Source organism: Pteropus medius, unplaced genomic scaffold (genome assembly GCF_902729225.1).
Source record: "Pteropus medius unplaced genomic scaffold, Ma_sr-lr_union100, whole genome shotgun sequence".
Lineage (NCBI taxonomy): Eukaryota > Metazoa > Chordata > Mammalia > Chiroptera > Pteropodidae > Pteropus > Pteropus medius.
In genome coordinates, this window is record NW_024344378.1 from 22,701,764 (window position 1) to 22,729,319 (window position 27,556).

Below are 27,556 nucleotides of genomic sequence, written 5' to 3' on the forward strand. Positions count from 1 at the left end.
TACAGCTTTTCGTAAGGGTGAAAAAATAGAAGTTTCCATCAAAGGGGGATTATTTAAATAAATTATGGCTCAGCCACACAATGAAATCGTGTCAACCACTAAAATTGTCATGAAAGAATAATTTAATACCATGGGAAAATATTCCTGTTGTATTAAGTGAAAAAATAAATTACAAACCATATGTACAAAAAAATCACACTTTCTAAAAGTATATATTTTAAAGGGAAGTAGCGTCTACTAACGTAGTCATAATTATATACAGAAAAGAAAGTAATGCACCAGAAAGTTAATGGTGCTTATCTCTGAGTCGTGAGATGATAGATCAGATAGAAACTGTGTGATCAGATAGAAAATAAATGCCCAAAGATGAAAATTCCCAAGGAACATGTAAAAGTGAGGATGTCTTCCTACTGGAGTCTCATGTCCTACTATTCTGCTATATTGGGTATAAATATCACCCTGTTCTCTGAGTTGTCATGTTCAAGCCTGTATCCAAAGAGTTATACGAACCCATGGCCCTTTTCCCTTTTCCAGCCACCTAATGATCCCCATGGTATCCAGAGAGAAGATCTTATCCTGAGTCTCCGAGCTGTCCTGGCTTCCACACCACAGTTTGCTGAGGTGGGTCTAGCCCAGGTTAAGGTATGAAGCCTCAGCCCATAGAAGGCTCTGAAGAAAGTACAGTAAAAGCATAGGGAGAAAAAAAGATCCAGTATACATTTTAAGGTATGACATCCTACAGGTGTCTTCAGGCTTGTGTGGCAAGTATCCTCAGACCTTCAAAGTAGAAAACTTTACAGTCTCTTCCTTTAAAACAGTAATCCAGTCTCCATCTGGTGCTATCTTTTGAAATCCTATAGATTTGCCAACTAGCCCATTTTTTCAGGTAACTGGGAGTCTGGCCACATCTTGGCAAGAGGGTTAGCTTACAGTCACAACTCTTGATTCAAGATATAGCAACTGCCCCTAGGGTCTGGTGGCAATAGGGATTATTTGGCCTTGGTGTGCTGCAGCACTACCCATCTCAGACTTCAGTTCTTCGTTCTCTCCCACAGTTCCTGCTGCCTCTGCTGATTGAGAAAGTGGATTCCGAGATTCTGAGTGCCAAGCTGGATTCTCTGCAGACTCTGGTGAGTGATTTTTCTCCTTCCTGGGTCCAGCTACCTTTAGACAAATTAGGGGTGCTAAAGGATTATAGATTATTGGAGAGCCAGGGAACCATTCAGTGGGCCTCAAAAGAAGGATACTAGGATCTGGGCCTATATTTGACCTAAAGGCCCCAGCTGCATATTGTCTTGTCATATAGTAACTGAGTAGCAGCCAAGAGAAGGCTGACCAGGGCTCCCTCTTGATGCTCATTTTCATCAGTCAGGGTGAACTATTCTTCTGTGTCTTGGGCAGGACTGTTAGGAAATCCTGCTGGTTTTTCTGCTGAGAGCCAGGCTCCTTCAGATACCATTATGCTGAGGTGCCTGCATATCTTAGGAATTCTGAGTGTGTAGATACCTGTGCTTTTCTCGCAGAATGCTTGCTGTGCTATGTACGGACAAAAGGAACTGAAGGACTTCCTTCCTAGCCTTTGGGCTTCTATCCGCAGAGAGGTGAGTGCTACTTAGATAAACTCACTACTGTTAACTCCCAGTTGTCAGGCATCAGGAGAAATAATATACTCTGTGCTTTTTCCTCTGTTGCTATACCTGGTTATTCAGCAAACAAACAATGGGGCATACTATCAATTGAACAACAAAGGAGAGTCCCAGTGTAAGAGTCAGCTGCTTGGTGATGGCACTTGATCACCTTTGCACAGTGCCCACTTCCTATCCTTCCATAGTAAGGAGCATAGTCATGGTGCCTATGGCACCATGCCGAATAGAGGCGGCGAGGAAGAGACATAGGATTGGTATCCTAATAGCTACTGCTCAGTGTTGGCGTTTTGTTTCTCAAAAAGTATGTGTGTCTGTCCCAGTGGGACTAAGGACTTTGTGAGAATACGCCAGTTGAGAAGAAACTCATTTGAAGGGTTAATTTCGATTGCTGTATCCTAAAGGTTCTCACCACCCCGCTTCCCAAGAAACTAGGCAGTGTGTGGGTGGGATCTCACCTTGTGCAGGCTCACCTCAGTAGCCATGGGATCCCTCCCTGACAGGTGTTCCAGACGGCAAGTGAGCGGGTGGAGGCCGAGGGCCTGGCGGCCCTCCACTCCCTGACTGCGTGTTTGTCTCGCTCTGTGCTGAGGGCTGATGCTGAGGACCTCCTTGACTCCTTCCTTAGCAACATTCTACAGGGTAACGGGGCCATGGCGGCCAGAAAGGGGAGTGAGCCTGATAGAAAGAAATTCCTTAAGGGTCAGTGACCTTTCATATGTAGCCCCACCATGTTCAGTGACATGGGGACTGGAGTCCTACTTTGAATTGAAAACGATATCAGTGATAACTGCTAGCAAACTGTCCCAAGTCTCATTCTCCAACTTTTATGGACTGTAGGGAAATCAGGCAACGTGTGGCCTACTCCTAGGTCTGTGACATGCTGCCTCTCTAGACTGCAGGCACCATCTGTGTGAACCGGACATGAAACTGGTGTGGCCTAGTGCCAAGCTGTTGCAGGCAGCTGCAGGTGCATCTGCCCGGGCCTGTGACCATATCACCAGCAACGTACTGCCTTTGCTGCTGGAACAGTTCCACAAGCACAGTCAGGTAAAGGAACAGAATCTTTTGAGGAAATGCTGGAACCCCTTGCTGGGATCCTTTTCTCACAGAGTGCTAAGTATTGAGCTTGGGCCCAGATAGTAAATTTTGGGTTTTGTTACTATTAATTGATGCTGGTTCCCTTATTCACTCTTTTCCTGACACTCTTACATAAAAGAATAATTCACCCCACTTCCAAAGTAGCAGGACTAAAACTCTTTAAAAATTCCTTGACTCCAATATCCCTTAAAACATTGCAGAGCAACCAGCGGCGGACAATCCTTGAAATGATCCTGGGCTTTTTGAAGCTGCAACAGAAATGGAGCTATGAAGACAAGGGTGAGATCCCCTTCCAGAGCACTGTAACCCTGTAAAGGATGGCAGGCAAAGAGTGCCATGAAGAAGTAGTCTAGACAGTTCCTGTCGTTCTGAGATTATAGCATAACAAAATACTTAACGAATGAGACCTGTTTATTTTTTTTCCCATTGTCCTCCTGGGCACCCAATGGATTAGGCTCTTTAAATCTGCCTCACGTTGTCCTTGCATCACTGCTGAGTCAGGGCTTCCCTCTGACTGGGAATGTCTCTCCCCAGGTGAAAGGCCTCTGAGTGGTTTCAAGGACCAGCTGTGCTCACTGGTATTCATGGCCCTGACAGACCTCAACACCCAGCTTCAGCTTGTCGGCATCCGTACACTCACGGTATTGGGTGCCCAGCCAGGTACACTTAAGAGAAGGAGAAAAAGATTAGGGGTACCTGTCCTTTCCTTGTGATTTTCTGTCTTAAGTGAAGAGCAGTCTTAATTCCCTGGTTCTCAATACAGCTCTGGTTGATTTGGGATTTCTAATGAGACTTTTGGATGGGTTGTGGTGGCTACAGGAGAAGAAAGATATGGTTTGTGTTCCCTTCTAACACAGATCTACTGTCTTCTGGGGACTTGGAACTAGCAGTGGGTCACCTGTACAGACTGAGCTTCCTGGAGGAGGACTCCCAGAATTGGTGAGAATCTAAAGCAGCAAGATAGAGCAAGCTGTTCTGGGGCTATGTGCTTCTGACCCTTGGTTCTCCCTAGGGGAGGTGGGCCTTGTGCTTGACTCTGGCTGCCAGCCAGTTGGTGATGTGGGACTGCTCTCTTTTCTTGGGCATTAAGAAGTCCTGTCCAACTAGGTACTTGAGGCCTGCTCTTCAGCAAAGTGGCCTAAGGAGCCCATGCTCCTGAATCTGCCTAATGGCAGGCCTAAGCAAGAGAATGGTGGGCCAAGGCTCAGCTAATGCTCATCTGCCCTGTGCCCCCAGCAGGGTGGCAGCACTGGAAGCATCAGGAACCCTGGCCACACTTTATCCTGTGGCCTTCAGCAGCCACCTAGTATCCAAGCTTGCTGAGGAGCTGTGCATGGGTATGTGTCTCTGAACCTCTGTGGCCTGCCCCTTCCCAGGGAGGTTTGGGGACCATCACACAGTGAAACCTTGTCTCCTGGGTTACTCAGGGGAGTTGGATTTGGCTAGAGAGAATGGGCCCACTAAATGCTCCCGGCATCTGCGCTGTCTGCAAGCCTTGTCGGCTGTATCAACACATCCTACCATTGTCAAGGAGACCCTGCCTCTGCTGTTACATCATCTCTGCCGGATAAACAAAGGTAACTTCCAAGATTGATCATCAAGGAGCTGGGCTGAATGGGAGCTGTAGTCGAGTTTAGAGTTGATGCTTCTAAGGTAGTGGTTCCAATGGTGGCTATATGGAGTATCACATGGGAACTTTTAAAATAAAATACTGATGATGGGCCTCAGTCTAACTAAATCAGTTTGTGAGGAAGGATAGGACTTGGGCGACAGTAATTAAGAGTGGCCAGATGATTTTAATGTGGAGCTAGAATTGAAAAGCACCACTCTAAGCCAGGCTATTCAAAATATGGCCCATCAACCAGCAACATGGGCATCATCTGGGAGCTTATTCGAAGTGCAGCATCTCAGGCTGCACTGATCAGAATCTACATTTTAATAAGATCTCTAGGTAACTCGTGTACTCTCTAGTTTGAGCAGCACTATTCCAAGGCATAAGTGACAGCAGCTATTGCTACAGTAAACCTCTGCATGCTCACCATGGGCCCTCACTTACTTCCTAAACTCCCTGCTTTGCCCTGCCCAGCCCTTGTGATAGATCCAGTTGACAGTGGGTGGTGTGTTACTGGATGATCTGGATGACTCGGAGTGTGGCCTGGGTTAGATTCCTGACTTTGCATTTACTGTGACCCTGGAAAAATCACTGGCAGTTTCATTGAGCCTCCACATCCTCCTCTATAAAATGGGGGAAATGATCTGTCTAGGGTTATGAAATGAGACGATGTATGTGAATGCTTCTGCTGCAGAGCCTAGCACAGCACATGTCTGAGCGCCGAAATCTGTATAAATGAAAAAGAACATCTAAGAGAACAAAATGACTTGTCTCTTTAATAAGATACTCTTGAGCTTTTGGTCACTCATATTGATTGTTCTTCCCATCTGCTCTATCTGAAATACCTGAAAGTGCTTTTAGGAAAACCCTTACAGAGAATACTTTTTCACCACAGGGAATATGGTTGCAGGACCAAGTGAAGTTATTGCTGTCTGTCAGAGCCTCCAGCAAGTGGCAGAAAAATGCCAGCTGGACCCCGAGAGCTGCTGGTATTTCCATCAGACAGCTATACCTTGCCTGCTTGCCCTAACTGTGCAGGCTTCTATGCCAGGTAACTTTCTCTGCCTCACCTCCTACCCCTTCTCTGGTTTTGGCTTTCTACTAATATTGAACAGCACTGCCACCCCCGGTGTATCACTGGTATTGCATTTTGTATCAGCAGAGGTTTATTTTGAATCCTTTGTTCCCAGAGTGAGATTTCACTTCAAGCAAGGGTGCTAACCTAACCAATAGCAGGAACCAAAATCCGTTAGTGTCAGCAGCGCTCAAACAAATGCGCACTTTTTACCCCTTTACTTGCTGTGTAATTAGTTTAGTTAGAATTAGTCTCTGGAGTCAAGTAGACCTGGTTAGGTTTAATCTTCAACTGTACTATTTGCTAACTTAGGTAAAGATAATTTAGCCTTTCTAAGTCTATGTTTCCTCACTTGTAAGGGGGAGATAAAGAGGAATATCTATATCACAGGGTAGTCGTTAAGGATTAAATAAAATAATGCATAGTGCCTGGCAATACAGTAATGTATGTATGTATGTATTGTAGTTTGATGTATGGTAGCTGCTATAATAATGACCCATAAAGATAAATTCATGTTATCTTTTAAGTTTTTGAAAAGTTATAACTATTTATGGTGTTAAGAATGTTCATATTAGCTGGCCATGTTTGCTACTGCTGCCCAGTCTAAGGACTGTGCACAAAGTTCTCGAGACCTCCCTGTGGCCCACATCAGACCACTTCTGCTTCTGCTGCCTTACTGGTTCTCTAGCACTATTAGAGTACAGGTTAGAAACCGCTGCTGTTGTGCCTAGAGTCAAGCCCCAGTCTTGATGATGACAGGACCTAATCTAAACCATAGGCATGGCCTTGTGATTCTATGTGTGTATTTTGTTTTGCTTTTGCAGAGAAGGAGCACTCAGTTATGAGAAAAGTGCTTTTGGAGGATGAGGTCTTGGCTGCCATGGTGTCTGTCATTGGCACTGCCACCACCCACTTAAGCCCTGAGTGAGTATAATCATGGATGTGGCTTGATCCCAGGGAGGATAGCAATCTTGGGAAGAAGCAGCAGGTAGCTGCCTTCTGAGCTGTCCTTCTACCCAGAATCAACTGTGGAGGCAGTTAATTTGTAAGTTTTGCTGGCAAAGTAAGAAGGGGCTTTTAGCACCATGGACTGTGGGGGTGGATGAGCCATGGACTGATGGTTCTTAGCTGCGGCTGTGCGTAAGAATCACCTGTGGAGCATTTTTTAACCTATACATTGAGTTCTTTCTGTAGAATGAGCTGCAGAGTAGGGATTTGATCTGTCTGGCTCATGGCTGTTATCACCAGGGCCTAGAATTGAAATGCTTCCTGTCATATATTGCTAAATTAGTAATTGTTGAATGTGTCAGTGATCATGCTCCGGCTCATTGACTCAGTAACTCTAATGGGAACCCCAAGGCTGCTTTACAACTCTGGCTCTGTAGTGATACCTAGTGCTCTACCCCTAGCTTAGCTGCCCAGAGTGTCGCCCATGTTGTGCCCCTCTTCTTGGATGGCAACATCTCCTTCCTACCTGAAAATAGCTTCCCTTGCAGATTCCAGCCATTCCAGGTAAGTGTCTGATGGTCAGATGGGGGAAGATCCTGGGATTTTTGTCCAAATTTCTAGGGCTAATCTGGGTTGAGTATTGGGGCAGACAAGCCTGTTGCTGTCAGGACAGGCTTGATTAGGCTCTTCTTCCTTTATAGGATGGCTCCTCAGGACAGAGGAGGCTGGTTGCACTGCTTATGGCCTTTGTCTGTTCCCTGCCTCGAAATGTAAGTGAACACATTTAAAGAGTACCCTATCCTGACAAAGGGAGGTGGGTCCCAGGTGACTTCTGAGCTGAAATTATCACAGACTACACTGATCTTCTGCTTTCCTCACTGGAGAATTTAGTTCTCATCCATCCTGGCCCCTGCTGCCACTTTCTACTGGGTATCTCTTTGAGTCTAAGTGTCTTCTGGGTCCATGACATGACCAAGTTTTTGTAGGTGGAAATCCCTCAGCTGAACCAACTCATGCAAGAGCTTTTAGAGCTGAGCTGCTGCAGCTGCCCTTTCTCTTCCACTGCCGCTGCCAAGTGCTTTGCAGGACTCCTCAACAAGCATCCAACAGGTACTGGAAGCCTCCCTAAATCAACGACTGATAAAATCTGGAAGTTCAGCCCTCATTCTTTTTAAAGGAGTTTGCTAATATAATAGGGCTTCCCAAGGGACCTTGTGACAAAAGTTAAAACCAGAGTTGGGCAAAGCATTACAAGATAAGAAGATGACAGAACTAGGTGGAGCTTGTACCCCCTTACAAGCTCCATCTAATTCTGTACTCCCTACAAGGAGCTTAGAGATAATTCTTTATTAAAAGTAGACAACTCTTTTCAAATGCCAGCACCCCTGCATTATGAGAATACCAGGCTCTCAGGCTGGTGTCCCAGAGTTGAGTGGCCAAAGTTCACAGCCAAATTATATCGCTCTTTTCTAATGGTTTCTCAGGGAGCTCTGCACTGAAATAATTTACATCCTTAGTTATTAAGGGAGAACTATATAGCCTTTGCATCAGCATTTCCTCCCTCCTTTTTAGGACAACAGCTGGATGAATTCCTACAGCTGGCTTTGAACAAAGTGGAGGCTGGACTGGGCTCTGGGCCCTATCGTAGTCAGGCCTTCACACTACTTCTCTGGGTAAGGAGTCAGAATGGATTCTGGTTAGACAGAGACAGTTTTGTCTAGTTAAATGCAATTTCTCCATTTGACTTTGGGATCATAAGCATGTTTCTCGAGGTTCTGGGATTTGAGTGTCACGTCCTGACCATTCTCTTCTCTGATCACAGGTAACAAAGGCCCTAGTGCTCAGATATCATCCTCTCAGCTCCTGCCTTACAGACCGGGTAGGTCCATTCTGAAGACAGGAGAACCTGGGACCTAAACAGGAACTTCCTGTTGATCCTGTGCGTCCCAGAAATTACTGCCATCCTCCTCTGGGTATATTTAAGCTTCTTCCCTGAAGTACCTCAAAGGCTCTCTTTTCTCCGTCCAGCTCATGGGCCTCCTGGGAGATCCAGAACTAGGCCCAGCAGCAGCTGATGGCTTCTCTCTACTCATGTCTGACTGCACTGACGTACTGACTCGTGCTGGCCATGCTGAAGTGCGGATCATGTTCCGCCAGCGGTTCTTCACAGATAATGTGCCTGCTTTGGTCCAGGGCTTCCATGCTGCTCCCCAAGGTGAGGACGGTCTAAAAGAAAGGCCTCAAATATATAGGCCTCTCCTTTGCTCAGGCCATGTTCTCTAAAATAATTTAGGTCCTCAGTGCTTCTTCAGAGTTGTAGTGTGCTCTAAGGGGTTAAACTTGTGGGTTGTTCTCCCACGCTTTTCCTTTGGTGGGCATTATCTTGCTTATCTTGAGCTTGAGTTTTTTAAGCTCTTTATAGGCTGATGTCCCAGCTTCATCAGAAATTGAGTTGAATTCTTAAGCTCTATATGAACCTAGCTTTTCCCCTAAGCTTTTCTATTTTTCACAGATGTGAAGCCAAATTACCTGAAGGGTCTGTCTCATGTACTTAACAGGCTGCCCAAGCCTGTGCTCTTGCCAGAGCTGCCCACGGTAAGCCTTGCAGTCAGAGCCTCTAAGCAAGAAACCAAACCATTGTCCCCCAGCTGGGCTAGAGTGGTGGAGGAGAAGCAGGTTCATCATCTGTGGGGTCATCCTCACCTTTCCTGTGGCCCCTTAGCTGCTTTCCTTGCTGCTGGAGGCCCTGTCCTGCCCCGACTGTGTGGTACAGCTCTCCACCCTCAGCTGCCTTCAGCCTCTTCTGCTGGAAGCACCCCAAGTTATGAGTCTTCACATTGACACCCTCGTCACCAAGTTCCTGAACCTCAGCTCTAGCCCTTCCATGGTGCGTTGAGCCCAGCATCCTTTTGGTACCTTTGGCTCTCCTTCATGGGTTTCTTCTCACCTCCTGTGGTTTTATTCCAGGCTGTCCGGATTGCTGCGCTGCAGTGTATGCACGCTCTCACTCGCCTGCCCGTCCCTGTGGTGAGTACCTCAGATGTCCCTCTCTGGCCTGGAAACTTCTAAGAAGAGCCTGAGAAGTACTTTTTGCCTTAGTCGAGCAGGATTGGCCACCCTGTTGTGTGATTGAGGTATGAACTACAAGATGTAGGTAGGCAAGGATCTGCCTGACTACCCTGTAATAGACTGGGCATCCTGCCACCCACCTAGCATCCTCTGGAATCACTAAAAACGAATAGGAAGGTTATTAGTCATAGAGTCAGAGAAGCAACTCTTTTGGTTGCCTTGGTTGCGCAAGGCTAAGATTCATTCTTCTAATTCCACAGCTGCTACCGTACAAACCACAGGTGATCCGGGCCTTAGCTAAACCTCTGGATGACAAGAAGAGACTGGTGCGCAAGGAAGCAGTGTCAGCCAGGGGAGAATGGTGAGTTTTTAGGTCATGGGAAGAAATGAGATTGAAATGAGCTTCACCACTCATGCTGCCAACATTCTTTTTGCCTACAGGTTTCTGCTGGGGAGCCCTGGCAGCTGAGCCCTCAGCCCTGGTCTAGACTGTTCTGACAATCTAACCTGGAATTACTAACTATTGAGCCATCTTGCCAAGGCAGGGGGACCACTGGCCTCTGCCTTTCCCACAGATACAGCACAAATGCTGGGCCTCTGTTGCATGGCTATACAAGAAACATGAGAATCCTGATTTCTAATGGATTTGTAAAGTGAGTGTGAGACTACTTGTATCTGATGAAGGATCTTGGGGCTTTTCATTTGTATGTCAGAAAAGGATACGCTGCTGAGGGGTGAGTGTAGATGGATGTGGCCCTGAGGACCAGGGATGGTGCATGTGTGTATACTGCTGGAGAATAAAGATTTCTTTTGATAATGGAGCTGTCAGATGTTCCCCTCCCCACACACTTATGCCTCAGTAGCATGTAACCAGAAGCATCTCTGTATAAGCTCAAACAGTAATGATAGGGATTAGCTAAGAATTCTTCAAGGCACCCAACCCCTCCAAGTAGGGCACAGGTGGCAGGCATTACCAGAACACCTACTCACTAGGCCTTGACCCTGACTTACTCCTTTCCTGCCCTAAAGTAGTGGCAGTGAGTGAGAAGCTACATATCTTTAAAAATCAAATACCTTTATTTTTTCTCCCTTCAGCAGCATGTGAGAAGTGGCAGTGACCTCAGCAGTAGGCCTGGTATCTTTGCCCTGTTGAGAAGCCAGGATCTCAGCTTGACCATTCAGGTGTTTTCTCAGACAAGTGGAAGAGGTGGTGGACAACCCCAGTACTGTAACCTGGAGGTTGGGGTCAGCACCCAGCGAGGTTGCTAGCTGCCTAATCTCCAGTCTTTGGCTGGAACTTCTGTTTGCCTGAGTAAAGGGACATCAGTTCTAGGATTTTCCACATCACACTTTGCTTCTGCAGTGGCCAGGAGTTAGGTCTTTGAGTTGTCCCTGCATAGTACCTAAGGCAGGCCCACTGGCTCTTTTTGCTCAAAGATTCCAAGAAGCTGTCCTTGGAGGCCTTCAAGACAACACAGGAAGCAGGACGATGCTCAAGTTGTAGCTGACACAATCCAGCTCACACTGCCATCACAGAGGCTGAGTGAGCAGTCACCCAGGGAGGGGGGTCCCAGCTGATTCCATTCCCATGGGGCAGGTGACTGGAAGGTAAGAGCACTCGAGTAAGCCAATGCCTACAAGAGAAGAAAGAAATGTCTCTGAGTTCAAAAGTTCGTGGGCTTCCTGATCCTCTTTGCTTAGCAAGAATACAGCAAGGTATCTGAAGCTACCTTGGCATTAATCACAAAGGTAACAAGTCCTGATTTTGTCAAATAAAAGTACCCTTTGGTGCCTTGGAGGTCTTTAGAGTTTTTGAGCTAAACTTCTACGGGCCACTGCAAGCACAGTGACAACCAGAAATGTAACGAGGATGGAAAAGGAAGCAGGCAAGTACTTATGGCTGCCTACTTTCTCAGTCACTACAATTTGAAAAATGATTTCCCCTTGTCTCTTGGGCTGAGGGAGCTATCTTCATTTATTGTTTTAGTATCTCTGTCACAAAAAGATTACTTCAATCCTAGTAATTATTGGTTTGAACTCCAGACACTGCCATACAAATGAGAGGTGATTGGTGGCTGCCTACCCTACCTAGAGATCCCTTCTTGAGAACAGCTTCCTCGGAATTTTATTTTGTTACCTGTAAGCCTTATCTGCTACTTAAATCACAGTGTTAGCCTTAAGCTCCTCTGGCTCAAAATGAGCAATGATCTCTATTCCTCAAGTCTAGATGTGCACTCTCTAATAATGGTAGTCACTTGCCACATGTGCATTTTTAGTGAAAATAAAAAGTTCAACTTGTCAGTACATTATCCACATTTCAAGTGCTCGTGTAGCTGGCTAGTGGCTCTAGGTGTTTTACTTTACCTTCCTGTGTCCACACCCAGGAATAACTTCCAGTTGTCCAAGCAGCCGTAGTTGTAATGATTCCTAAAAACCTAGGGCCAAGAAAAACATGTTTCTACAAAACCCTTTTACTTTATCCCCTTCTAATTTTTGAGCCTAAACTGGCTAAGCTGAAGCTCAGCCAGGAAAGTTCTGGCTTTTTATGATGCCTGCCCTAGTTGGCCCTGACCATAGCCTGTTTATAGGATGGCAGCATCAGTTACCCACCCACTGCCCCAGCCCTCAGCCCTACTCACTCTGCCCTTGGCCTGCAGCCGACGTCTCTCCTTCCTGTTGATGTGCCTTTCGATACTAGTCTCACCTCGACTGATGAGAACAGCATGCCATATAGTTAGGGCACCCAAAGCAAGTGCCACAGAACTAAGAAAGGGGACAAAGATTGGTGGGTAGCTTAGAAAGGGTTAGAAGCTATGTTTGAAATTAAGCTGAGCAATAATGATTGGCAAGGGACCTCTCTGCCTAAGTCTAATCTCCCTGCCTACTCACCCTAGATGAACTTTTACTGCACTATGTCTATATAAAAGCATCAATGAAAAAGCATCAACATGTGCTAAGAAATTGTGTGGTAGTAGGGAAATAAGTCTGTATTACTAATAAAACTGTTTTGTATTTCTTAAAATACTTACTTACATTTGAGAAACTCTGGAGGGTAGTAAAAGCACCAGGGCTGCTTAGGACAGCACAAAATTCAGATTCCAGCTCTACCATTCCTAGCTGTGTATCATGGAACAAATCACTTCACCCCTCTAATTTTCAGTTTTCCTCATCTATAAAATGTAGTCACCTGCCATCTAGGTAGGAGTTTAATTTATCTTGGCACATAACAAACAATGTCAATACCTTTAAGTGTTCCCTGCCCCAAAATGCTAAAGAAAATGAAATGCTGACTCTTTTCCAACCTAAATTAGACTAAGAAGAGCAGCAGTTCACACCAGGGATAGGTCGCTGTGGGGACCTAAAAAGGTTTTTCTGAAGTTGCCCCTCCCTTAAGCTGTCAAAAATTAGAGTTGTATACCTGCACAGGAACCAGAGGTAGACAAGACTCTTGTGAGTCACCCTTTCTCGGAAGGAGAAGGTGGGTGGTGGGGTCTGGTGATAAGTCTAAAAAAAGAAAACAGCAAAGTCTGGCTCATTTGCTCTGTTGGTCTCTACCAGAGCCCCCAGCACCTTCAGGCAGGGAAATGATCCAAGCCCAAGATGAGAAAATAGGGGGTTAAGCCACAGAGGAGTCAGGGTAGCAGCCAGATGGGTGGATCATGCCCGGCGGCATGTGAACAAACACTGGGCAGAGCAGGTCTGAACAGAATGGCAAAGCACAGGAGGAGCCGACCCTGGGCCTTTAGATCTGACAACACAAATGGGGCTCCAGGGGAAGCCACACCACTTCCCAGCTAGAAGTCCTTCACTGTGTGGCTGCACTCCCCAAGAGTGTGGACCAGACCCAAACTTAGAACGGAATGACTGAGCTCCGCTAAGGACCAAAAGAGCAGCAGAGATACAATCATTAGCCCAAGATCTGCTCAGAATAAAGAGTTTACAAGGGATGGGGAGAAGGGACGATCCAGATGCGGATGCAGACAGACCGGGAGTAAAGGATAATCAGACTGGCCAAGCTTGATATCTGTCCCCTGGAGCCCCAGTACACAGACTAACACAGACTCCTTGCTGCTCAGGCCACCACCAAGGCAGAGTCCTTGCTCAGCCCAAAGAAGGTGAAAATGGGATAGAGAGCCAAAAACTGTCATATACCAGGGACTTCCAGCTTGCCCTTGGGCCACTTAGTCTACCCAATGCAGACAGCCTTACAGAACACCCTTGATCCAGTCTCAAGCTGCCCCCTCAGCCAGTCTCTACAACTCAACCAGCAGGTGGGCCCCAGTTGCCTCAGCAACTCTATGCCCCCTGGCCTGAGCAGCAGGAGGCAGTGGGGTGGAGACAGCCCACCTGGTTGGCAACCGCCTGTAGTTTGTTCCTGTCGAGCTGTTTCATTTTCTAAGGGGATGGAAAACAGTGCTGGTTATACCCTCAGGCCTCTAGCATGGAAGTGCTACCAGCCCCACTCCTTAGGGACAGATTCCACCCCAAAGTGCTCCACTGAGCTGTCCCACTCCTAACTATGGGCTCACCTCAATGGCAGCATACGCCTCCCGGAAAAGATCCCAACTTCCGTAGCTGCAGTAGACACAGCCCAGAGTCATGAAAAAGCAGAAAGAGAAAAAGTACCGATGGTTGTAGTGGCCCACACAGTTGTTTAGCCAGGCTGGTGGGGGAAAGATTAAGGACAAGATCAAACACACGACTTTCAGGGTGTTCAGGCCTTCCTGGTTCGTCCTCACTTTGTGACTATATCACCCAAGCCCAGGGTTCCCAGTCACCAAGAACTATTTTCCAAAGGCAAGAAAACGTGACTTTCCAGAGGTTGAGGTGAAAGTATTTAAGCTTTTCAGAGTCCTCACAAGTCTCACCAAGAAATCAGGAAAACTGAAATCCATCAGTAAAATGAACCTGCCAGTACTTCAACCTAGTTGAGGTTAACCATACATCTGTATGGGACAGCAGAAGGAGACCAATGGTTCTATCTACACTCATTGGACAACCACTGAAGCCCGAACACCTCTTTCCATCCAATAAATGTTAGCATGACAGTCTACAAAAGAAAGAGCTGTTAGATGTCTTGCTCCAAGGAGATCTGTCCCAGAGAACCTGTAAGCCTCCTGCTTCCCCCAAGAGATGGTCAGCCCCCGCAGCTCCTCTTCCACTAATTTCTCATGAACCCAGTGTTCTCTGTATTGTTATGTGAGAAGCAGTTTTGTGGCCCTTAACCCTGTGCAGTGCTCTGGAGCTAAAGAAGGCGGCCTCAGGCAGAAGAGATAATAAAAGGATACGGCAATGATGATCCATCTTCAGCACACACCTGTGAGGGAGGGACACAGGCTCTGTTACGGTGGCCAAGGTTCTTGAGATGTCAGTGCCAATCCTTTCCTACAAGGACCAGCATCCTGCTGAGGTGGAAAGGGCACAGACTTTGAAGAGAGCCAGGCCTTACTTTAAACCCTGCTTCATTGGCTACATGATACTGGATAAGGTAATTCATCTCTCTGAACCTCAGTTTCCACAAGTGGTGATAATGCCTAACTTACGGGACCATCCTGAGGACCAGGTCTCATGATACAGAGGGCACAGTGACTGGCATGTGACAGGTGCTTCATAAATGTCTTATCAAACTCCAGGTCTAGGTTTTGCCCTAGGGCTACAGCAAAAAGGCCACAGCTGGGGTTCACAGACAGCAAAACCAAGACCCACCTATTGCAGATGCTGCAGTGATGTGTTCGGGCTGGCTTGGGGTAAATGCACTTCTTACAGATGGAGACTGTTGCGATATCATTCCTACCCTGTGCAAAGACAAAGGCATCATGACAACTATGGCAGCACCAATTTCATATCTCAAAAGATACCAAGACACTCTCCCTCCTCACTGCTGGGTGAGACTGGCTCCCAGGGCCTGCAGCCCTCCCTCCCTCAAACCCCTGTAGGGACCCACCTGGGGTGGATATCCAGGTGGAGTGGTGATGGCCTGGTAGTAATGGAAGACGATGAGGATCAGGTTCCAGTGACTATAGAAGAAATGCCAGCAGAGTCGTGGCACTGAGTAGGTTCGAAGGATGAGGGGCAGGACACATAGGTAGGCAATGGCCACGATGGAGCTGGTCAGCACGATCACCAGCACCACAAATACCTGCCAACACCAGTGAGGTCAGGTGGATGCAGTGAGAGAGCTTGCCAATGCCCAGAGTAACTCAAAATGTCCCTGGGGTAGGGGCTGGTATGGGTTCATCAGACACATGTCCCTCTAAACCCCAAAACATCCCTCTTCCTGTTCTCTGGGCATCACTCACCACTCCACACCAGCGGATCATGTTGTCCACCAGCCAGTAGATGGGCTCAAAGGCAGCATCCACAGCAGTGTCACTGCCCCCAAAGGAGTTGTAAAGCAGGGAACGCAGGCAGACTTTGCCATAACGCCAGCGCTGTACCAAGCCCCGGAGCAGAGGGGGGCAGCGGCGCCTGGAGCCCAGCAGCAGAAGCAGGCGCAGGCAGAGGCGGGCGGGGCCCAGCAGCAGGCTCCACTGGCCCCGCATGGCTCCTAAGAGAGAACACTATTGTGAGTGGCCAGCTTGGGTCCTGTCCCTCCCTACCCTATCAGTGGGGAGAGCCTGAGCACCAGTTTAGAGGCAAACACCTAAGACTAAGGCCCAGCTAGGCCAGTCACCAGCTGTGGGAAATAGGAAAGTCACTTCACATCTCTATAGAATGTGTGGTGCCAATGTCTCAACCCAATTACAGGAGGTAGAGTCTGGAGGTTCTGAGCGGGCAGAAATCATACTTACATCACGTGGTTGTACAGCAAATCCAAGATGATGCACACCTAGAATAAAGGGCCACAGCAAAAAGGTGAAGGAGAGGTAGACAGCTCCAAGCCAAAGTAAGGTCTTTGGAGTTGTCTGTGTAGGCAGGTCACTGGGTGGAGCATGGCTAACGTGCACAAAAGTGCCCACTGTGTCTCTGTGGGCATGGCCACTGTAGCAGAGGTTTCCCGGGGTCCTTACCTGTCCTGGCCCATCAACCTACCTCCTAAAAATTGCTCTTGACCAAGGAACAGGCCAGATGGCAGGAATGAGTGCACAGCATGTGGACCTTGCACCTACCTCTGAGTCTTGGCAAAAGATACTTATACTTCCTACTCCCTCTGGGCTGATGTTATAGGCCACCAGACCCAATCTGGTAGCATGAGAGTCCTGTCTCCTGTCAGGACAATTCAACTACTCCCTACATGACATAAGATGCTTCATTCTCCAATTCCAGTCCCAGTCACATCCCAAGGATACAGAAGCCAAGATAACTTCGGGTATTCAGAGGAGAATAACACTACCAACAGTGGGAGAGGGGCCTCTATGCTGGGCTCATGAAGACCACAAGGCCTGCCCTCTCAGTTGAGTTTTCCCTGCCCTGTTCTAGCTGAACACACAAGAGCCTTCTCTGTGGTTGCTGCCCTTGGCCCCAAGCTTCCCAACCAGCCTTCCCAGCTCTTTAGCCCTCTGCACGGTTCCTCTGCAAGTACCTTCATCTTCTCTATATGGTTTCAACCTCATCCAACAGCCACAGGAGGTCAGCTGCCCATGAATGAAGACACAGATTCTTTTTTTTTTTTTAAGGTGAGGCAACCCTTGGTTGACCCTGTCAGTTTACAATACTTTATTTAAAAAATTTTTTTATGCCCACAGCATCTGGTCTTCCTAGGTGGTCTCCTATCCAAGTACTAACCAGGCCCGACCCTGCTTAGCTTCTGCGATCACACGGGATCAGGCTTGTTCAGGGTAGCATGGCCATAGACAACACAGATTATTTCGATGACAGTCTCATCAACTCTGCAGATTAAAGTCCTTAGCGGAAAAGAAAATATCTGATTTTCCCCTAGGACAGAGTACTGTCCTCAGCAACTCCACTGACTTATTTAACAGGCAGCTCAAAACCCAGCAGAAACTGGAGGAGGCTGCTCCACTGTAGGGATAGTGTCAGTTCAGTAACTGGAGCAAGGTAATCTCCTTGCAAACTGGCTCATCACCACCAGAGGCCTGTCAAAAAAACCCACTTAATTATCTTCTTCCATAAGCCCTGTAATGACCTAAGGGAAAAAGAAATCCAGCAGAAAAGGCTGGCAGATAAAGACTAGACAATTCAATAGGAACCTACTCTCTGCACCAGGATAAAGAAATTGGCCATTTCCATTATTATCACCTCCTAGGAGCTAGAGAATTAAGTAGGGGAGAAAAAGGAAAAGTTCAAACTTCCTAACTCCTTTGTGTTGGACCCCTATTGTTTGGAACCATGATTTAGCTTAAAGTATGAATTTTCAAAATAGTATACAGCCACCACAATCAAATATAAGAGAGGGACAAAACATTTTACCCCATAACAAATCCAAGTGACTTCAACTGTCCAAACCACTGTTCATTCCCTTACTATGGTTAATAGTTTCCTATTTGCTAAAATACTTTTTATAGCAATAGCATGCAAATAAGACACATTCCTCATATGTCATAAACGTGAATTATATAGTATCCGTCCTATCTACAAAAAAAAAATCTTTCTTCTCAGTTTCTCCACTTTCTGGATTGTTCTCAACCACTTCCAGAATTCCTGAGCTCTACAGAAAATGCCTGCCTCAAGAACTAGACTTACCAACTCTCATCTGCCCCACAACTTGACTACTTAGGGTTCAATTCTGCCCGTAAGTGGTTCTGTGACCTTGGGCAAATTACCAGATCCTGCCAGGACTCAATTTCCTTGTGTTACCATTCAGTGAGGAGATAAAAAATAAATGTTAACGTCTCTTCCAGCTCTAACCCTTTATGATTCCACACATACACTTGGTAAAGTATAAATGAAATCTTTACAGAGTGCTTAGCACAATACCTGCCTCATGGACGTGCTCAATAAATACTTGTTGAATGAATGACCTGGGATGCAGAAGTGGAGAGGCTGGTCAGATGTCTATCGGTCCTACCAATAACAGCAAGGACATTCCTGCCATTAGGATAACACTGAGTAAGTGTCTGCTGCTATCATTCTTCGTTGTTAGAATGACAGCACTTAAGAGCTAGAAGGCATTGTAGAAAACAAGTCTAATCAGAAATTAACCCAAACATGTAAACAGAAAGCTTGTAGATACAGAGCCTCAGAGCAGATTTGAGTAAACAAAGTCTGAAGCCAAGCCCCCACTCATTTTAGCTAGTGAGGTTTAGGGGCTATGGGGAAGCCAGGGAAGAGATATGTAGTCTGTGGGGCCATAACTGAACATATGGAGCTGTCATTTCAGGAAATTGAGGTAAAGCAGAATTTGAAAACCTATGTATGGGGGTGGGGAGGTAACTAGAGTGAACAGAAGAGGAAACAGGGCAAAGCACAGCTTCACTATCACCCCAAGCACAAACCCTGAACACTCTGATGCCTCAGTAGTAACCACAGGCCATAGTGACATCTGCCACCAGATTAGAGCGGATTGCAGGCCATGGCACTCTCCTCTTCCCAAGGCTCTAAGTCACCATCTGTTTCCCAAGGGAAAAACTGATGGAGGGGTGGAGGCATACACAGGAAAGGATGGATTCCAAAGCCACCAGAAGAGGAAACCGATGAAAGTCGTAGCAAATCTCATTAGGACAAAGACGCTGCTCTCGGGATGTTTGCAATCTCAAGCAGCAGGTGTCAGTCATCAGTAAGAGCAGCATTTTATTTGTGTGCAGACTTCCCTTCCAGACTAACATGCTAGGAAAAGAAAAAGTTAAGGATGGGCCCACACGACTCTTGAAGAGTATCCGACAGTAAGAGAAGCTGCAGTTACAAAAACTGGAAAAAGGTTTTGTTTCTCAGTATGGGTGACATGGTCAAAGTGCGATGGACTGGAAGTCAAAAAACTTGGGCTCCTCTTTGCGCTCTACCTTAAACTATTTTCGAGACACTGGGCAATTTAAATTCTATCTCTGGATTTGAGTTTGCAAATCTGTGAAATGGGCGAGATGGGTTGGTTGGCCTCTTTCCATCTTCGCGTGTTACGGCTGCCCGGAGGGTGCACTCTACCCAGCTACAGCAGGGCGCGGACGCGCAGGGCTGGGCGAGCAGATAGCAGGAAGCTGGGCTCACTATAAGGCCCCGGAACAGGGCCCGACCCTAGAAAAAGGGACAGGACTGGGGAGCAAAGGCCGCAGCTTCGCTCTTACCTGCCGCCTGCTGACTCCCCAATCAGCTAAATCGATCCCGCAACCTCTGCTCACTGCCACCTGGTCCAGCTCCGCGCCCTGGGCGGGCCCGGCTCAATCCAGCCAACCATGACCTGCCGCCCACAGAACCAGCGGGCAGACCTGGACCCGCCGAGAGCCCATTCTCAACCACAGGCGCAAGCGCAAGCGCCGGCATTCCGGAGCCCCGCCCCCGGAGTCGCCCCAGGGCAACCTGGGAAATGTAGTTTACCTTTCATAAAGTTGCCGGCGGTCATGTGCCAGGCGCACCAATTGGCGTGTTTCTTACTGAGGAACTGGATTTTGGCCAATGAGAAGTCGGCTTTGTTTTTCTCGGCGTTTGGTGGCAGTCATGGCGCCACCCGTGAGGTACTGCATCCCTGGTAAGTGAACGGTGCCCATAGCGAATCCTGGATAGGGACAGAGGAAGGAAGGCTGGATGGCCAACAGCTTCTGGGCACCCGTGGTTGATGCAGTGTTTTTCTTCAGGCGAACGTCTGTGTAACTTGGAGGAGGGCAGCCCGGGCAGCGGCACCTACACCCGGCACGGCTACATCTTTTCGTCGCTTGCTGGCTGCATGACGAAGAGCAGCGAGAACGGCGCGGTAAAGAGGGCGGTTTCCTGTCTCCTGTGTCTCTGCCTTTCCCTTAGGCTGACCTTGATTCCGCGGTCCTTAGACAGTGATACTGCGGACGCGTCTTTAGTTTCTCACCATTAGAAGAGTTGGTCTGTTATGTTTCATCCAGCTGTGGTCCCTGCTGCTGAGAATTTATTTAGCCTGCACAGACCAGTTGTGTTGGTTTCGCTCGGCTGTGTTGCTGACACTCAGGGGAGGAAGTTGGAGGAAGAACAGAGGCGAGCTCAGCCCTCCAGTGCGCTGAATCCTGTCTGAATCCTCTCTGGCTTCATCCATTGGCCAAAATCCACCTCACTCTGCAGTCTAGTTATATACAGGCTTCTTTCAATGTCGCTAATGCGCTAAGTTCTCTCCTACCACAGAGCCTTTGTACGAACGCCGTCTGTACAGAACATGCGCCTCTCCTCCTTAGCCCATTGAATTTTACCTGTCCTTCAGATAGCCTAATCCTCATCTCAGGGAAGACCTCCTAGGCCTATTAGTTGAGAAAAGGAGTTTTGTTTTTTTATTTATTGTTTCTCTTGTTAAACACTCACGAAGAATTGTATCCCTTTCCTTCCAAGCACTTATCTCAGCATATAATTAAACACTCAGTTGTATGTCCCCATTAGACTCTTCCCCTACTAGACTCAAGATCATTAAAGCAGGCCTCACCACCATACCTTCAGCGCCTAGCACAAAATAACTGCTCAGTTATTGTTTGTTGAATGCATGAGTAATACTATGCTCCCTAGTTCTGGAGGCCGATCTAGGATTAACTCAGGGTCAGATAAGCAGTCTTTGAAGGAGCAGCTTAAGGACAGGTAGCAGAGTAGAAAGAAGATTCAGAGTGAGAACACAGGTACTGGCTAACTAGACCTTGATTCTGCTTTAAGTAAGAAACAAACTCTCTGGCTTTAGGTTCTTCCTCATCTGTAAAATGAGAGGCTTTTTATTTAATCAGTTTGGGAATTTCCTTAACATTCCTAAATTTGTTTATTTCATAGATGTAGATATCTGTTGACCATGTTCATGTGCCAGGCTAAGTGCTGACCTCTAGGGGTATGGTAATGAGCCAAATACACATGGTCTTTGCTATTAAGGGGCACAGACACAAATTGTAAACAAGTAAATGCTCAAATGAATATATGGTTACAAAGGAGATGACTGCTTTAAAAGAATACTACAGGGTATCATGAGAACATATCGAAGGCAAATCCGTCCTAGTCAGCAGAAATGACATTTAACAAGAATCTGAAGGATACATAAGAGTTGGATGGGTGGAGAGGGCTCTGTCCTGGAAGAAAGAACAGGTTGAACAGAGGTTCTGAGATAGGAGGAAATTCAGTGGGTTGAAGAAACTGAAAGAAGGCCAGGAGAACTGAAGCATAGTGAATGAAGGAGAAATTAATGAAAGATGAGGTTCAAAAATACTATCTAATTCCAACATCCAATACTTTGCTCAAAGAGAAAACTCTACAAGTATTCTCTTGAACTAGAAGTAAACAAGTGTGGACACTATTATATAACATTTATTTGGAAATTCTAGCCTGTACTATAAAAAAAAAATAGAAGCAGTATAGCTTTGGAAGAAAGAGTCAAATTATCTATGAATACAGGCAATATAGTTGTATACCAAGAAATTCCAAAGAAAATCACCAAAAACTTGTTAGCACTAATCTGAAATGGTTAGATTATGTCTTCTAGCAGTATTCTTCCTGTGGCCCCTTGGTCCTCCTACTTTCTAAAATTTCTAAGGCTTTCTGCTCTGGGCTACAAATGAGTCTGTAGTCCACCTGTCCTCGTGACTTCAGTTGCGGACCACAGCATTTACATCACTCTCAAACCACAAATACCTGTACCCAAACTTAGCCAGGATACTCATGTGTCGTTGGGTTTTTTTGTTTGTTTTTTTTAAATTTTGTAGCTTCCTGTCGTGTCCGTGATGAGAGAAACAGAGTCCCAATTACTGCCAGATGTGGGGGCTATTGTAACCTGTAAGGTAAGTTAGTCCTAACCTCTCAGCTTAGGACAACCATCTAATGCTAAAATGATCTTTATAGAACTGCAATATTCAGTACGGTAGCCACTAGCCACATAGGGCCATTTAAATTTAAGCAAATTAAAATTTTAAATTTATTCATCAGTTCCACTAGCTGCATTTCAAGTGCTTAATAGCCACATGTGGTTAGTGGCTGCCATATTGGTCAACACGGAACATTTCTGTCATCACAGAAAGTTTTACTGGACTGTGCTCATCTAGAGATTTCTAGGATAATGATGAATGTAGCCAAGTTCAGTCTTGCATAGTTTTTTCACAGAGCTGGTTCCCTGAGTATGTAGTTTTACCTGCGTCTAGGAAACAGAAGCACAGAAGGGAGGTATGGAGGTCTATTTTTGAACATCTGAAGTGAGACCTCTTTCTGCAGAGAAGCAAAAGACTTTACTATTATAGCATCCTTATTACATGTAAAGTCTTTTAAGGCGTTTCATGGGAAGTAGAAATTAATGCTATAATGATCAGTAACTGTAATATATCATCCCAGATTAAATTAACTTGGAGCTCTTAGTTTCTTTCTTTATAAGTTGCTCCAGTGGAAAATCTATGTGTGACTGTGAAAATAACTGGTGAGGGAATGATCCAGATATTATGCAACAGCTAAAATGTAGACTTAAATTCTGTCCACTTATACAGGACTTTGTTAAAGGTGTAGATTTGCTATAATGCCCTGTGTCTATTTATGTTAGACTTCTGTATTTTTTAGAATCCATACCATATTACTTCTTTTAATTCGTGTAGTAACTCAGTTGGCCAGAATGGCTCTTAGCTGTTTTATATCTGTCACTTATGCAGGGATAAGTAGGAGTTAACTTGCCTTAAATTCTATACTTAGTAGAGTTGCTTGGGTGAAAATCCTGGTCATTCACCCAGAGTTGCTGCCTCCTTGAGCTGACAACTGCTAACATTCTAATGATGATCTTTTCTCTATTCCACAGGTCTCTAGCATCAATTCGCGCTTTGCCAAAGTACACATCCTATATGTGGGGTCCACACCACTTAAGAACTCTTTTCGAGGAACTATTCGGTAAGAAGTGTTCCTATGTTCAAATTTGCCTCAGTACCCCGAATGAGATTGAAATTTTTAGGAATAATTACAGTTCCTACTCCTGCTTATCCTCTTAGTGCTTCAATTCACCCCGGGTAGTATTTAAAGAAAATACTATACTATATGAGTTAGGACAAAAGGAAAAGTTAATGAGATAGGGCTTAAGAATATAGCAAAAAAGAATTGAGCTAAACTGGAGATTAGGAGTGTGGGATGATTCATATCAAAGTAGATAGCATTTTAGGAAATACCTTCCTTTCCCGAATTTAATATAAATTAAACCCAAGGATTGTAGGACATTGCAAAGGTTAATGGGTGAAATGGTAGATTCCCGCCGCCGCTCCCCCCCGCCCCCCCGTGGCTTCTTTGAGAAGAGACAATTTTCATGAGCCAGGTAATTTAATTTCTGAGGCCCTTTCCAGCTTCACGATTCCCTGTGATTCTATAGTGCTTCTATTCAAGCTCTCCTATGGCAACAAAGTTCCTTATCCTTTCTTACCAAATCTGATCTGCTTTTCTGTAATCAGATTTATTGATACTGCTGCTCTGTGTAATCCAAGAATGGAAAATGTGGTTTTCTCTCACTGAGGCCTGATGATGCTTCTCCACCCTGCTCCTCTGAGCGACAGCTGGGTCCCAATTATAGCTTGTTCTCTCTGCTCTTGTAGCTCTTTGTCTGCTGGGCGGCTTCAGGATAATTCTTTCTCAGAGATAATTAATTTTTCTGTTCATTTTTTCTGTTCTTTTTTTTTATAGCAAGGAAGATGTCCGAGCTACTGAAAAAGACAAGGTTGTTAGTTGGTTCTTTTTTTTTTTCCCATGGCTTTGGGAATCTCAATCCTTTTAAATTATGCCAGTGAATATCAAAGATCTGTGGGAATAGAGTCCAAAGAATTTGAAGGTGTTCCCTGCCGGAAAGTGTGGAATTTACATCACTGTCACTTTCCATATGATTTTTGTTCCTTCTGTTGACCAGAGTGGGGCTAGTTTACTCTTTGCTTTGAAGCCAGTTATTTATTCATTGCTGTTCCCTCAGACTTACTCTGGACCCTTTCAGAGCCATTTATAGTACCTTTTGCCCAAGTCAGATTCCTGATCAGATTACTGGATCCAGAAGCTTTCGTGTATATGATGATGCTTTAAAAGCAATAGAAGTTGTTGATTGACTTGAGTAATGATGACTTATACCCTCTGGTATTAGAAAGTAGGCTGGCTGTACCAGAGGGGTTAATAGTTTCAGGTAGACCTGATCTAGAGCTTTCACTTAACATTCCTGTTCTTTCTTTACAGGTTGAAATTTATAAGAGTTTCCGCCCAGGTGATATTGTCTTGGCCAAAGTGGTATCCTTTATTCCCAGCAGACTTGTGGTCCTTTGTTAAAAGAAGTAATGGAAGTAGAGAAACAATTGAAGTGGCTGTAGGAGGGAAGACTTATAACCCTTCATTTTCCTTCACCAATAATATGTGACCAGATCTCCCTAGGTGACGCACAGTCCAACTACCTCCTGACCACTGCTGAAAATGAGCTAGGGGTGGTGGTGGCCCACAGTGAATCAGGTGAGTTGGTTCATGTTTCCACATGCTTACCTATTGTTGGGAGCTACGGTTTAATCCATTGTTCTCCTTCATTTCCCTTGTTTTAGAATTGTTTAGGAAGCTGTATGAATGTATATATTTACTACTGAGATTAGAATGATTCTGTTTATGTAAATCTATAAATATTCCTCCATAAGTCAGTAGAATAAACAAGTTTTTTTTTTTCTGTATGAGGTGAGGTTCACTAGGTAGTTTGGTGACATTTCACTTCATACCCAGCTGAAAAGAGAATGATCTCAGGCAAATATTTGGGGTACCAGCTCCAATACCAACTTTTCCCTTTTAGGTGTCCAGATGGTTCCCATCAGCTGGTGTGAGATGCAGTGCCCTAAGACCCACACTAAAGAATTCCGGAAAGTGGCCCGAGTACAGCCTGAATTTTTGCAGACCTAAGAAGTCACAGTTTACCCCAAGGAGGGGTAAGCTGTTTCCAAGAGTACATGTATGAAAGTTACAGTAAGGTGCTGTTGTCTTTATTCAAACATCTGGAGTCAGCCCCCAACCACCTTTAGAAAAGTCCGAGACTTCCTATGTAGGTGAGACATTTTTCTTGTAAACCTTTCAGTGGATTTCATTCTCTTGAGTGAAAAATTTCTTTTTTGGAGGCTCCATAAACAAAATGTATAAAATGTTGGAAATAGCCTATTCCTTCTGACAATCTTATAAATACGTATTTTTTTGCTGTGACAAAAAACAAACAAAAAACCCTTTTTATTAAAAGGATTTTATGGTTTCTGTTGTCTTGAGTAGGGGAAGGAATCTAAACTGTGTCATGACTTGGAGCAGAGGTTTGCCTGATGGCACCCATTAACTGACATGTGTCAAGTGCTTGCTTGCTCTGGACAAAGCCTAATCTCTTATCTTTTTGTTTTTTTATGTTCTCTTTTAAATACTCTGCTAATTGTATACTTATATGTGTCAGGCACTGGGTCAAGCACTTTTCCTCCCCATTTAATGAGGTTATGGTTTAGTGCAAAACATTGGACACATGGTGATTCAGGTAGCATTTTAGTAGTTCTGAAAGTAACTTGGTAAACAGTATAACTTGATATAGTGGGTGCTCTAGGAAACGTTTTTTAAATCTGAATTGAAAAGAGGGACAGCACTATCACGTGAGGTGGCCAGGCAAGGATTTGTGACATGAGGTAAAAGGAATTAATGTAGAAAAGTGAAGATATATTCAAGGCAGAAAGGGAAGCTCAGATGAAGGGCAGAAGCAAGAATGAACACATAAGTTTGAGAATGAGGAAGGCATGAGGGTTAGGCATGGAGAAATTGCAAAGGGAATGGAAGGAACAGTGAATTATGTTACTCCTTGAGATGTTATTCAAGGAGCCCATGTCTCCTGTGTTGTGACAGTGGTTGAGGGTAAGCTTTGGAGTCAGCCCAAATAGATTTGCATCCTCTAGTTCTAGCCTTGAGCAGGTTAGGTGGTTTTGTTTTTTTAATTGAAATTTTTGAGATAATGGTAGGTCCACTTGTAGTTTTAAGAAATGATACAGAGAGATCCCTTGTACACTTTGCCGAGTTTCCCCCAATGGTGACGTTTTGCAAAATTATACTATAACAATCAGGACGTTGACATTGATACTTGAGCAAGTTATTTTTTATTTCTTTGTTTCAGCTGGAATAGTATGACCGTATAAGATTATTATGAGGAAGAAATGCATAAAAATGCTCAATATATACCAATATTGTTGTAGTTTATTATTATTATATGTCTGGTTACCTTCAATGAAGTACCTACTAAATGCTAGACCATATGCTGGACACTTAGATGTAGCTTGTTTAATCAGTCCCCTAATGGTAGGTATTATAAAACTTTACAGATTTTTCTTTTACAATGCTGCAGGGAAAAGCCATCTGCCATATATCTATGCATGCCTGTGATTCTTCTATAACACATTTCTAGAAGTGAAATGCTGAGTTAAAGAATATGCACATTTTAAACTTTGGTTAGATTCTCCCTGTTGTCTTGCAGAAAGATGCTACCAATTCTCTCAAGAATGTTAGCCATTTTACTTATCTCGGAACTTCACAGTGACCCTGGAAAGTAGCAATCATTTCCATTTTATAAAGAAGTAAACTAAGGCTTAGAAAAATTAACTTGCCCTAAGTCCACAGACATCAAGTGGCAGAAATGTTCAAACCCAGGTCTGTCTTACTGTAAAGCCCAGGTGTTCTCTGTACAGGTGCCTTTTTCAAGCATTGAACAGAATGGTGGGCATGTAATTAGAGGCTTTCTAAATTGACAATGGTTCATTAATTGTGAGTGCTTATAAACATCATTCATTTAGTAAATATATATTGAACAACTACTTTGCCCACTACTGTTCCAGAAACTAGGGGGTAAAGCAGTGAAGAAAGAATCCTTTTCTTGTGGAACTAACATTTTAGTGGGGGAAGACATAAAGAAGAGCATTTAAAATAATTGGATTGTAGCCTTCTCTGATTACTGCAGGCCAAGTTGGATGTTCTCATCCTTAACTATCCAATAGTTTATTACAAGTTAGTTAGGTTCCTGTCCCACCTCCTAGCCTGAGCTTTTAGGGCAAGATTCTCTTACCTTTGACTCTCCAGTTCTTGGTACTA

At 45.2% G+C, this 27,556-nt stretch overlaps 3 protein-coding genes and 1 pseudogene across 10 annotated transcripts in view; 2 read left to right on the top strand and 2 right to left on the bottom strand.

The window, feature by feature from the left end:
• MMS19 (MMS19 cytosolic iron-sulfur assembly component) overlaps positions 1-10,269 on the top strand; it is a 29,174-nt gene extending 18,905 nt beyond the window's left edge. For 2 of the 5 annotated variants that reach the window (XM_039871605.1, XM_039871607.1), the window contains 23 exons: positions 535-621; positions 1,056-1,130; positions 1,524-1,601; positions 2,147-2,285; positions 2,539-2,693; positions 2,945-3,023; positions 3,279-3,404; positions 3,602-3,683; positions 3,981-4,081; positions 4,172-4,321; positions 5,252-5,407; positions 6,256-6,355; positions 6,841-6,943; positions 7,081-7,149; positions 7,366-7,489; positions 7,952-8,052; positions 8,202-8,258; positions 8,408-8,594; positions 8,892-8,974; positions 9,102-9,266; positions 9,347-9,406; positions 9,709-9,809; positions 9,890-10,269. In XM_039871605.1, the coding sequence (XP_039727539.1) occupies positions 535-621; positions 1,056-1,130; positions 1,524-1,601; positions 2,147-2,285; positions 2,539-2,693; positions 2,945-3,023; positions 3,279-3,404; positions 3,602-3,683; positions 3,981-4,081; positions 4,172-4,321; positions 5,252-5,407; positions 6,256-6,355; positions 6,841-6,943; positions 7,081-7,149; positions 7,366-7,489; positions 7,952-8,052; positions 8,202-8,258; positions 8,408-8,594; positions 8,892-8,974; positions 9,102-9,266; positions 9,347-9,406; positions 9,709-9,809; positions 9,890-9,917 (2,406 nt within the window). In that variant the 3' untranslated portion in view covers positions 9,918-10,269. Of the gene's footprint in view, positions 1-534; positions 622-1,055; positions 1,131-1,523; positions 1,602-2,124; positions 2,286-2,538; positions 2,694-2,944; positions 3,024-3,278; positions 3,405-3,601; positions 3,684-3,980; positions 4,082-4,171; positions 4,322-5,251; positions 5,408-6,255; positions 6,356-6,840; positions 6,944-7,080; positions 7,150-7,365; positions 7,490-7,951; positions 8,053-8,201; positions 8,259-8,407; positions 8,595-8,891; positions 8,975-9,101; positions 9,267-9,346; positions 9,407-9,708; positions 9,810-9,889 lie in introns of those variants that run through there. The other 3 variants (XM_039871606.1, XM_039871608.1, XM_039871609.1) reach the window with 3 other exon arrangements.
• Positions 10,270-10,502: 233 nt separating this feature from the next.
• On the bottom strand, positions 10,503-20,018 carry ZDHHC16 (zDHHC palmitoyltransferase 16). Of its 3 annotated transcripts, none has more exons than XM_039871611.1 (12): positions 19,877-20,018; positions 16,240-16,277; positions 15,748-15,995; positions 15,393-15,587; positions 15,155-15,243; positions 14,737-14,765; positions 13,978-14,111; positions 13,796-13,843; positions 12,867-12,952; positions 12,088-12,211; positions 11,813-11,883; positions 10,503-11,082 (listed from the first exon to the last, which is right to left on the bottom strand). In XM_039871611.1, the coding sequence occupies exons 3-12, from the start codon at positions 15,988-15,990 to the stop codon at positions 10,968-10,970; spliced, it is 1,134 nt and encodes a 377-aa protein (XP_039727545.1). In that variant the 5' UTR covers positions 15,991-15,995; positions 16,240-16,277; positions 19,877-20,018; the 3' UTR covers positions 10,503-10,967. The 3 variants fall into 3 exon arrangements, with proteins under 3 accessions (XP_039727545.1, XP_039727544.1, XP_039727546.1); XM_039871610.1 differs by lacking the exon at positions 19,877-20,018 and adding an exon at positions 19,627-19,810; XM_039871612.1 differs by lacking the exons at positions 13,796-13,843; positions 19,877-20,018 and adding an exon at positions 19,627-19,809.
• LOC120610021 (uncharacterized) lies at positions 17,125-17,243 on the bottom strand (annotated as a pseudogene).
• EXOSC1 (exosome component 1) lies at positions 19,914-26,656 on the top strand. Of its 2 annotated transcripts, XM_039871618.1 has the most exons (8): positions 19,914-20,027; positions 20,134-20,249; positions 22,189-22,263; positions 23,259-23,347; positions 24,125-24,158; positions 24,659-24,709; positions 24,841-24,925; positions 25,251-26,656. In XM_039871618.1, the coding sequence occupies exons 1-8, from the start codon at positions 19,955-19,957 to the stop codon at positions 25,355-25,357; spliced, it is 630 nt and encodes a 209-aa protein (XP_039727552.1). In that variant the 5' UTR covers positions 19,914-19,954; the 3' UTR covers positions 25,358-26,656. The 2 variants fall into 2 exon arrangements, with proteins under 2 accessions (XP_039727552.1, XP_039727553.1); XM_039871619.1 differs by lacking the exon at positions 19,914-20,027 and having other exon boundaries at positions 24,125-24,165.
• The last annotated feature ends 900 nt before the right edge of the window (positions 26,657-27,556 follow it).